The 9,682-nt window shown below is 48.2% G+C and overlaps 1 protein-coding gene across 1 annotated transcript; it reads left to right on the top strand.

Annotated features, from left to right (window-relative positions):
• The first annotated feature begins 4,395 nt into the window (after positions 1 to 4,395).
• LOC123407462 (tryptophan synthase beta chain 1) lies at positions 4,396 to 7,516 on the top strand. Its single transcript, XM_045100595.1, has 5 exons — positions 4,396 to 4,816; positions 5,526 to 5,882; positions 6,062 to 6,504; positions 6,587 to 6,681; positions 7,153 to 7,516. The coding sequence occupies exons 1-5, from the start codon at positions 4,475 to 4,477 to the stop codon at positions 7,326 to 7,328; spliced, it is 1,413 nt and encodes a 470-aa protein (XP_044956530.1). The 5' UTR covers positions 4,396 to 4,474; the 3' UTR covers positions 7,329 to 7,516.
• The last annotated feature ends 2,166 nt before the right edge of the window (positions 7,517 to 9,682 follow it).

Raw genomic sequence — 9,682 nt, 5'->3', positions numbered from 1 at the left:
TCCGGCGAGATCCGGCTCGAGGAGGTGCGTTCCATCTCCAGCCGGCGCCGCCCTTGTCCGCTCGCCGGAGCTGCCTCGAGCAGCGCTGCGCCGCCGCAGCTGCTCGCTTCGCTCGGGAGAGAGCCGAGGCTGCTCGCCTGGGCGTTGACCTGCCGAGTAGGGCGGCCAGCGTCCCTGCCAGGCCCACGAGCGAACCGAGGCCCAGGCCAGCGCACTCGCCCTCCCCTCTGCTCCAGCCTCCCCTCATGGGCCGAAGCCCACCAGGTGAGCCCCTCCCTGCTGCCTATCTAGCGCCCGTGGCGTGTTCTTTTATCTTGCGCCCAATGCCCTGTGTAGAATCGGCCCGATTCGGTTTTTCTAATTAGTCTGCGATTTAATGTTTTCGGGGTTATGCTAGATATTTAAATACCCGTAACTTTTTATCCATAAGTCGGAACGAGGAGTGTTTTATATGGTTTTGGTGTAGTTTTGCGAGTAGAACATGATTTCACAACTTGCATAATTACTTGGCGTAGTTTTACGTGCCGAACGCCTAGTTTAACATGCTGTCCTATATTGTTTCGCCCCGTATTTATTTTTTTCTTGCGGTCCGGATTGCTCGAGTACCTTAGACAAAATGCCCATGTTCTAGGAACTATTTTTCCATGTATTTTAGTCCAGTCATTTGTATTTTTGCGTGTAGGGTTTGCCGGTAATTTATTTTCCCGCGTATAGGTTATTTTTCTCGCATTTATGTGCGGCATTATTTTGTGTTGCAAACCCCACATATTTTATATGTATGCGGGGTAGAAAAATCCCATGGATTTTTCTGTGCAATTAGTTTTAGCATTAGAGCAAGTTAGTTCGCGAGATATTTTGCTATGTTGCCCTTTTGATTAATTCGTAGGATTTATTCCGTGCGTCGTTTGACGGAGTTGTCAACTAGAGAGTTGATCTTGGGTGTTTGGACTAGCCCCTGGTACTTTTAGCTGCAATAGAAATGCATGTTTAGGTGTGTTTTGATTGCCCTCAAGTTGCTAGAAATAGTGCTGTTTTGGGCGTGCTGAAATATTTCTAAGTCTGGAATCTGTTATATTTTGTTGTTGTCTTGTCTTGCTTGCATCTTGTGATCTGTAGCTCTTTTGAGGTTGCTCCAATGGAGTAAGTTGTATCCCTTGTGTTTCTCTTGCATGCTGTAAATTTTCATGCCATTTGGAGACCTGTAGCTTATGATTTTGCTGCTGTCAATATTGCTCCAGATCGAAAACTGCACTTCCACGAGGTGTTATTTTCACTAAGTCTGAAATAGTGCGTGAGATGCCATTTTGTGTCTTCTTTTGCTAGTGCTCCTTGCTGCCATGCTAGTTGTTGTTAGTTGTTTGTAGTAGTGATTCTTTCCCTCTTTCGTGCCATGCCTTGCTTGAGTTTATCGGAGTTGTGTAGCTCGTAGTTGTGGGGCGTAGAAAGTGCTATGTGGCTGATTTTGGCAGATTGTAGTCATTTCTTGTTTTGCTCGTAGATGTTGAACCGTAGCTCCGATTTGATCGTGTCCTACATGAAACTTGCTTAGAATCTCGTGTAGTTTCATGTTCTCTTGTTGTTTGTATGTTTTGAAGTGCTCGTGACCGTCGTTGCACACATATTGCATTCAGGCCATCATATCTTGCGATGCTTGTAACTTTTGATCCGTAGCTCCGTTGGAGATGTTTTCTATGTGTAGATTGCTTGTCTTGACGCGTAGAATCACGTGAACCTATTTGTTTTTCTGTTTAATAACTAATTAAATGTGTTAATTCAGATCTGGACAGAATTGTAAATTAACATGTGAGGTCATCTCGGAGGTGCTATATTTCATTTCCGACCTCATTTAAAATCCCTAGATAGGTAGTCTAATTACGCTTCACCTCTTGCCATGTTTAACCACATTTAATATTGTCGTGTATCTAATCAGGATAGAACTAAATAAATAGACGTGGAGTATCGTAATATGCAACTCTTTGCATATTGAACTTCACTTAATGTGTAGTGTTTGATTGCGTGAATTGTCTTGCCGTGTCTTGCATGTATTCAGCTATTCATGCATCATATGTGTTGTGCATCGTGTGGTGAATTCGTGTGTTGATTCGTGTTTCCGTTTTGCTTCGTCTCGATAGAGTTCCGCGGCGTGCCGGATTGTGAGGACCCGTTTGACTACTTCGGTTCGTTTGCTTCACGGAGGCATTCTTCTTCCAAGCCGGATCTCAGGCAAGATGATCATTTCCCCAGATACCATTACTATCATTGCCATGCTAGTTTTACCGTTGCTATCGTTTATGTCTTGTTGCGTTATGCGTAGATCTTTCCCCTCCTATTTCTTGTACTCGTAAGTTAGCCACCAAATATATGCTTAGCCGCTGCTGCAACCTCACCACTTAACCATACCTCACTCGTTAAGCTTTGCTAGTCTTGATACCTTTGGAAATGAGATTGCTGAGTCCCCTGTGGCTCACAGATTACTACAACACCAGTTGCAGGTACAGATAAAGGTTACTTGACGCGAGCGCGTTGACTGTTCATTTGGAGCTGCTGCTTCTTCTTCTTCTTCTTCTTCTTCTTCTTCTTCTTCTTCTTCTTCGATCTAGGAAGGGTTCTAGGCCGGCAGCCTGAGATAGCAAGGATGGACGTCGTTCTTATTTTTTTCTCGTTTGTTTTCGTCCGTAGACGGACCCTGCTCTTACTCTTGATGTTTATGTAATGTACTGATGTGACTCTGATGTAACTTGTGGCGAGTGTAAGCCAACTCTATATATATCTCTTCTCTTCAGTACATGTACTTGTGACGATATCCATTCTTGCGACAGGACGAGATGCGCTTCTATCCCTGACGAGGCCCTCGTGCCAAATTGAGGATAGGGTCGCATCTTGGGCGTGACACCTACCTTCGGCACCATCACAACAGCCAGTGAAAAAAAGAATGATGGGTCACCTCCTCACCCGAGCTCGACGCGGCTCCATCGTTGATATGCAGCTTTGCGGACCTCCGAGATGGCTCACCAAAAGTGAAACCCTTGCCGTTAAACCAATTAGACTGGGCAACACATCGGACAGGTCATCTAACTTCAGATATGGCATCTCACCACGACTAAGATGCAGCAGAAGGAAACCATACCTACCATTCATGAACCACGAAGCAAACACACATTTCGTCTTTAAGATGTCGTTGATGCAGACCACAATCTGAATTCGCTCCTGGACTACCTCCCAAGCTTAGCGTTGACGTTGGAGCAAACGCCGTCGCGACGAGGGAACACAAGGACACACGTCCACCATGAGGAGGACGCCATCGCCACACCTTCTTTGATTGATCAGACTGGTTTCTAAATCCATCCCAAACTATATGACGGATGGCCTCATCAGGGAATGATCCGAAGAATCTTTATTCAACGACACCATCTTGTCCCCGAAACCAAGATGATTAACAATCTAAAAACCTAGACTACGAAGACTAAAATTGATCCATATGCATGGATCCGATGACCCCATCATCACCGAGGACCGAGGTCGTCGCGGAAGAACAACGCTGAAAGATTGCCCTCTCGTGACGACGGCTACGGTTGCACTGGCCAAGAACGAGAAAAGACTTACACTAGTATTTAGGAACAAAAGGATTACTTATTAGTCGCATAGTATCAGATCACATAGAAGTGGACGTAGCAGTTTTCCTCGTGTTTTGGTGATCTACATAGAGATGAGAACATTCAAAAGAAACATGAAGTGATGAGATCGCATGCAACAGGTGACTGGAATCCTATATTCTTAAATAGTTACGACACATTAACTACTTTTCTTCTCTATGCAACAATGCCACATTATCAAGTTATGCATGAAGTCATATTTTATTTTTTTCATTAATCTCTTAATGCAAAACATACCACCTCATACATTATTTTTCCCAGAAAATTAAATCATGTAAAAAAGTTTTATATTTATTTTTTACTTTAATTTTGATTTTCTATCATTTATTCATACATTTTTTAACGAGATTCGTCACAACGCGCGGGACGATCGGCTTACAACGGTCGGTGGAGGATGACCCACGTAGGAGCATTGACGTGGACATTGCGCGCACTCACAGGGTGTTTTCTTTTTCTTCAATTTGAGATTTGACACGAGGCGGCTCTGCCATCGAGACCAGACAGGCTGCCGTCCCGACCCGGCTCCCAGATATTGTGGTCCTCACCAAGAAGAAAAATTGATCTTGTGGGCACCCGGTGCACCAACGCCGGCGCCAGCCCTCCGCCCTCCCGCAGTCCCCTGCCGGTACACCAGTTTCACGTGTCCCAGCAGCAAACCACGTGGATCCATCCACCAACCCCGCGCGAAATGTTCCAAGGCGACCGGTTTATATACCCGCCGGGTACACCTCGTGTTAAGCCACCTACTCTTCATCGTTCTTTAATCCCCTCCGATTTCCATCCCTGCCTTATTTCTTTCTCTCTGCCACTCGCCGCAGCCAATGGCCGCCTCGGCTATCAGAAACCCTAGCCCAGCCGCCGCCGTCTCCGCGCCCCCGCCCTCCCGCGCGGTGCTGCGGATGCTGACGCCGTCGGCCCGGAGAGGCGCGTCCGTCGTGGCGTCCGCGTCAATGCGGCCGGTCAAGGCGGTGGCGGCGGAGGCGCCCTCCCCCGTCTCCGAGAGGGTGAACGGGGCCGAGGTGGCGGGGGCCGGCATCGCGAGGCCCGACGCGCTCGGGAGGTTCGGCAAGTTCGGGGGCAAGTACGTCCCGGAGACTCTCATGCACGCCCTCACCGAGCTCGAGGCCGCCTTCCACGCGCTCGCCGACGACGAGGACTTCCAGGTAAACGCGCGAGGCCCATGTCCCCGAGGCCCTGGTGCATTCAGTTTCGTGCGATTCATGGTATTTGATTGTCCACGACACCATTTCGTAGCCGATATAGGCGATTTGATGGCTCATCTGCAGGAGGACTTTTATCCTGTCTGCAGGATTTGGGGTTTCACGTGTATCGCCGTTTGATTGGATTATTATCTGTTTAGCTATTACTAGTTGGAGGTTTGCCATGTTTCGGTTGTGGTAGTTAGGAACGGTCACATCTAAATCGCACAACGGGTTGTCCTTCGAAACGGTTGTTCCACTGTATTTGATCTGCAGCAGATTCAGCTTTTATTTAGTCCCTTTCTGGGAGCCGCCTCCACATATCTTGGAAAAGTGCGTTTGACTGCATTTTATTGGTAGTTGCACCGATCAGAGAGAGAAAGTTTTTTTTTAGAGAAGGAGGAATACCTCCGGCCTCTGCATAAAAAAGATGCACGCGGCCCCTTTATTAATGAAATCAGAGAGGAAGTGCGATCATAGGACACTAGATGCTTGCCTTTTGTGTATGGTGTCAGAATCAAAGCTTTGAGAATTTGGGTTTAGGATAAGGATAGTCATGTGGTATTTCCCTGCAATCAAGCGAATAAATAAATAAATGCTAGCCATGCTGGATAGGGAGATTATGGAAAGACAGTTATTTATTATTTTGACACCACATTTCTTCTATCTGCAGAAAGAACTTGATGGCATCCTCAAGGATTACGTGGGCCGCGAGAGCCCGCTATACTTTGCGGAGCGCCTGACGGAGCACTACAAGCGTGCTGATGGCACTGGCCCACTGATTTACCTCAAGAGGGAGGATCTGAACCATACCGGTGCTCACAAGATCAACAATGCTGTGGCACAAGCTCTGCTTGCCAAGAAGCTTGGGAAGAAGCGTATTATTGCTGAGACTGGAGCTGGCCAGCATGGGGTTGCCACTGCCACAGTGTGTGCTCGGTTTGGGCTGGAGTGCATCATCTACATGGGTGCACAGGATATGGAGAGGCAGGCGCTTAACGTTTTCAGGATGAAGCTTCTTGGAGCAGAGGTATGTGCAGAGCTTGTCTATCATCCATATGCCATATCTATGGAGAATATGCCTTTGTGATCCCGTGCGGCTATTACTTATTTGGCAAATCATGGGGTGTGAGATGTAGAATGCTGCTATGAAAGAATTCTTGTTAGTCTTGTTCGTTTGTTTCTCATCATGTGCATGTCATCACACAGGTAAGGCCAGTACATTCTGGGACTGCAACGCTGAAGGATGCTACCTCGGAGGCCATCCGTGACTGGGTCACTAACGTAGAGACCACACACTACATTTTGGGCTCAGTTGCGGGTCCACACCCATACCCGATGATGGTGAGGGAGTTCCATAAGGTTATTGGCAAGGAGACCCGTAGACAAGCGATGGACAAGTGGGGTGGCAAGCCTGACGTGCTGGTTGCTTGCATTGGTGGTGGATCAAATGCCATGGGTCTCTTCCATGAGTTTGTTGATGATCAGGATGTAAGACTGATTGGAGTGGAGGCTGCTGGCCATGGTGTAGACACTGACAAGCACGCTGCAACATTGACAAAGGGGGAAGTCGGAGTTCTCCATGGATCTCTGAGTTATGTATTGCAGGATGCTGATGGACAAGTGATTGAGCCCCACTCCATCAGTGCTGGGTAAGTATTCTGATGTTAAGTTGGAACCATTTTTCTTTTCTTACAGCAAGTGAGCTTATTATCTATTGTTTCAATTCCATAGGTTGGATTACCCAGGTGTTGGACCTGAGCATAGTTTCTTGAGGGATATTGGACGTGCTGAATATGATAGTGTGACAGACCAGGAGGCATTGGATGGTATGTTTCTCACCAGCAGTTGATTTTCATCCAATTGACTTCTAATCCATCTACTAAATGCTGATAGTAGTTCTGAATGACATCCTGAGTGTTTCAGTTTTCTTCATGTGAGTTGAACAAGTCTGTGGTTTAGGCATTATCGCTGGTCTAGATTTACATGTGAATTTGAATGGTACACTGTAGGCATTACTAAAGGTTAAAACTCTCGAGATAGTAAGTTTCAGTTTACAGCTACTTAACTTGTTTTATTATAATATAATGTGAAAAAGTAAGCAGGGAACTTGTTTTATTTATAACATAATCACGTGATAGTGGTAGTCTGGGATATTGTAGCTTTTAGGACCATAAACCGAATTGTCTTAAGACTGCTGGTGATTTTCCCTGATCGATGGAGAACTGATTCAGTAGCCTAAACAGTCACCCTGTCGTGTTCAGCATCTAACTCCTTCCTATGCTAACCTCCGCATGCAGCTTTCAAGCGCACCTCTCGGCTGGAAGGCATCATCCCTGCCCTGGAGACATCCCACGCCCTGGCTTACCTGGAGAAGCTCTGCCCAACACTGCCGGATGGTGTGAGGGTGGTTCTGAACTGCAGTGGAAGAGGAGACAAGGATGTCCACACAGCCAGCAAGTACCTTGATGTCTAGAGCTCCGAGCAGTTTTGAAAGCGAAAAAAAGAAAGCAATTGCTTAGTGTTGGGTACAAATAATCCTGGAAGTCGGTTGGTCTATAAGCTAATTTAGTTTGGTTTTTTGAATTTATATGTAATAAAAATATGTTGTATGTTAAACTTGGTATAAATAAAGGCTCGTTGTGTGCCGTGCATTACTCTGAATCTGATGTGTTTCTTTTTGCCTTGTGATGGTCTTGCTGTATGTTAAGACACATGGAAGATTTGGTTGGATGCCTGTTTTAACTTAGCCACTTGCTGCCCATAATTGCAACCTGGCGAACACTGTTTTTCTTCTTTTGAATTTAGTACGCGGACTGGTTAGCCAATCCAGTCCTGATGCTGAAAAAAAACAACACTTGTCGAATGTGTATCGACTACACAAGCCTGAATAAGGCATGCCCGAAAGACCCTTTCGCCTTAACCCGGATAGATCAAGTGATCAACTCCATAGCCGGCTGTGAACTGCTGTCGTTTTTGGATGCTTATTCCGGCTATCATTAAATCAAGCTGGATCCAGCTGATCACCCGAAGACCTCGTTCATCACGCCCTTTGGGGCCTACTACTACACCATCATGACGTTCGGTCTGAAGAACGTTGGCGCGACATTCCAAAAATGCATACAACAATGCTTACTACCACAGATTGGCACAAACATCCTCGTCTATGTGGATGACATCATCGTCAAGACCAAGCAGCACTTCAGCCTCCTCGACGACCTGCGGGAGACGTTTGTCAACCTGCATGAGTACAAGATCTGGCTCAACCCGGAGAAGTGCGTCTTTGGAATTCCAGGCGGCAAGCTCTTGGGGTTCTTCGTGTCTGCTCGCGGCATCGAAGCGAACCCCGAGAAAATAGGCACCATCGAGCGGATGGTGAAGCCGACTCGAATCCTAGACGTCCAGAAGTTCGCCGGCTGCGTGGCGTCCCTTAGCCGGTTCGTCAGCCGGCTCGGTGAGAAGGTCCTTCCCCTCTATGAACTCATGAAGAAGACAACGAAGTTCGAGTGGAACGACCAGGCGGACGAAGCCTTCCGCGACCTCAAGCGGGTCATCTCGAGCCTGCCAATCTTGGCAGCACCGGCTGAAAGGCAACCCATTCTCGTATACATTGCAGCGACCACTCGCGTGGTTAGTGTACTGCTGGTAGTTGAGCGCAAGGAGGAGGGCAAGGTACTGTTAGTACAACGCCCTATCTACTACCTCAGCGAGGTCTTGTCTGCCTCCAAGCAAAACTATCCCCACTACTAGAAAATGTGTTATGATGTTTACCTTGCCGCAAAGAAGTTGAAGCAATACTTCCAAGAGCATGCCATCACTGTGGTGAGCACTGCTCCACTTTCAGAAATCATGGGCAACCGTGACACGATTGGCCGGATCGCCAAGTGGTCCATCTCCATGGCTGAACACGACATCCGCTACGAGCCTCGCACTACCATCAAGTCTCAGGTGGTGGCCGACTTCCTTGTCGATTGGGCTGAACCCCAGTTTGAGTCGCAGCCTCCAGATTCCACTCATTGGCGGATGCACTTCGACGGCTCGAAGATGCGAACTGGTCTGGGAGCCGACATTGTCTTGACATCTCCGAAAGGAGACCAGCTCAAGTATGCTCTCTAGATTCACTTCGCCGCCTCCAACAACGTTACCGAGTACGAAGCGCTCGCTCACGGCCTCCGGCTCACCAAGGAGATTGGCATCCGGCGGCTCCTTTGCTTCGGCGACTCGGACCTTGTGGTGCAGCAAGTCTCTGGCGAATGGGACGCCAGGGACGCCAACATGGTGAGCTACCGCTTCCTCATCCAATAGCTCAGTGGCCCTTTCGAGGGTTGTGAGTTTCATCACGTTCCCAGGCCGGACAACGAGGCGGCCGATACATTGGCCAAGATTGGCTCCACAAGACAAGCCATTCCAGTCGGCGTCTCCCTCGAGCAACTACACAAGCCGTCCATCAAGCCGTCTCTAGAGTCGGCATCAATTTTCTTGCTGGCTGATCCCTCGGTGCAAGCGTCGTCGGTTACGCCAGCTGCACCGACTACAGCTCCTGTGCCGGCTGCACTGGCTCTGCCGACTCCAATTGCGGCACCGGCTACAACCACTTCGCCCGCTACAACTACTTCGTCGGGTACAACAACAAATCTGGCTTTGCCAAGCCTCGAATCCTGTCGTCTCGACACCCAATGGGTGGACATCATGGAGGTAGACGGCGAGCCGGCTGCCACGACGGCATCAGAGACAGAGAGTCTCGAGCCCGCGATTGCTTCATCAAGCGCGGGGGCTGCAGAAGCCCCCGACACTCAGGTCGAGACGGAGCCAACCCTTGTGTCGGCTCCG

The sequence above is a fragment of the Hordeum vulgare genome, chromosome 7H (genome assembly GCF_904849725.1).
Source record: "Hordeum vulgare subsp. vulgare chromosome 7H, MorexV3_pseudomolecules_assembly, whole genome shotgun sequence".
NCBI classification, from domain to species: Eukaryota; Viridiplantae; Streptophyta; class Magnoliopsida; order Poales; family Poaceae; genus Hordeum; species Hordeum vulgare.
Note: the sequence above shows the minus strand (reverse complement) of the source record. Positions and strands in the feature narration are given on the sequence as shown.

What these genes read in the sequence shown, in the direction of transcription:
- LOC123407462 (XM_045100595.1), top strand. Translation starts at nt 4,475, where the DNA reads ATGGCCGCCTCGGCTATCAGAAACCCTAGCCCAGCCGCCGCCGTCTCC. An exon ending in CCGACGACGAGGACTTCCAG is followed by an intron (nt 4,817 to 5,525) that starts GTAAACGCGCGA and finishes TTCTATCTGCAG; the next exon opens with AAAGAACTTGATGGCATCCT. An exon ending in TGAAGCTTCTTGGAGCAGAG is followed by an intron (nt 5,883 to 6,061) that starts GTATGTGCAGAG and finishes GTCATCACACAG; the next exon opens with GTAAGGCCAGTACATTCTGG.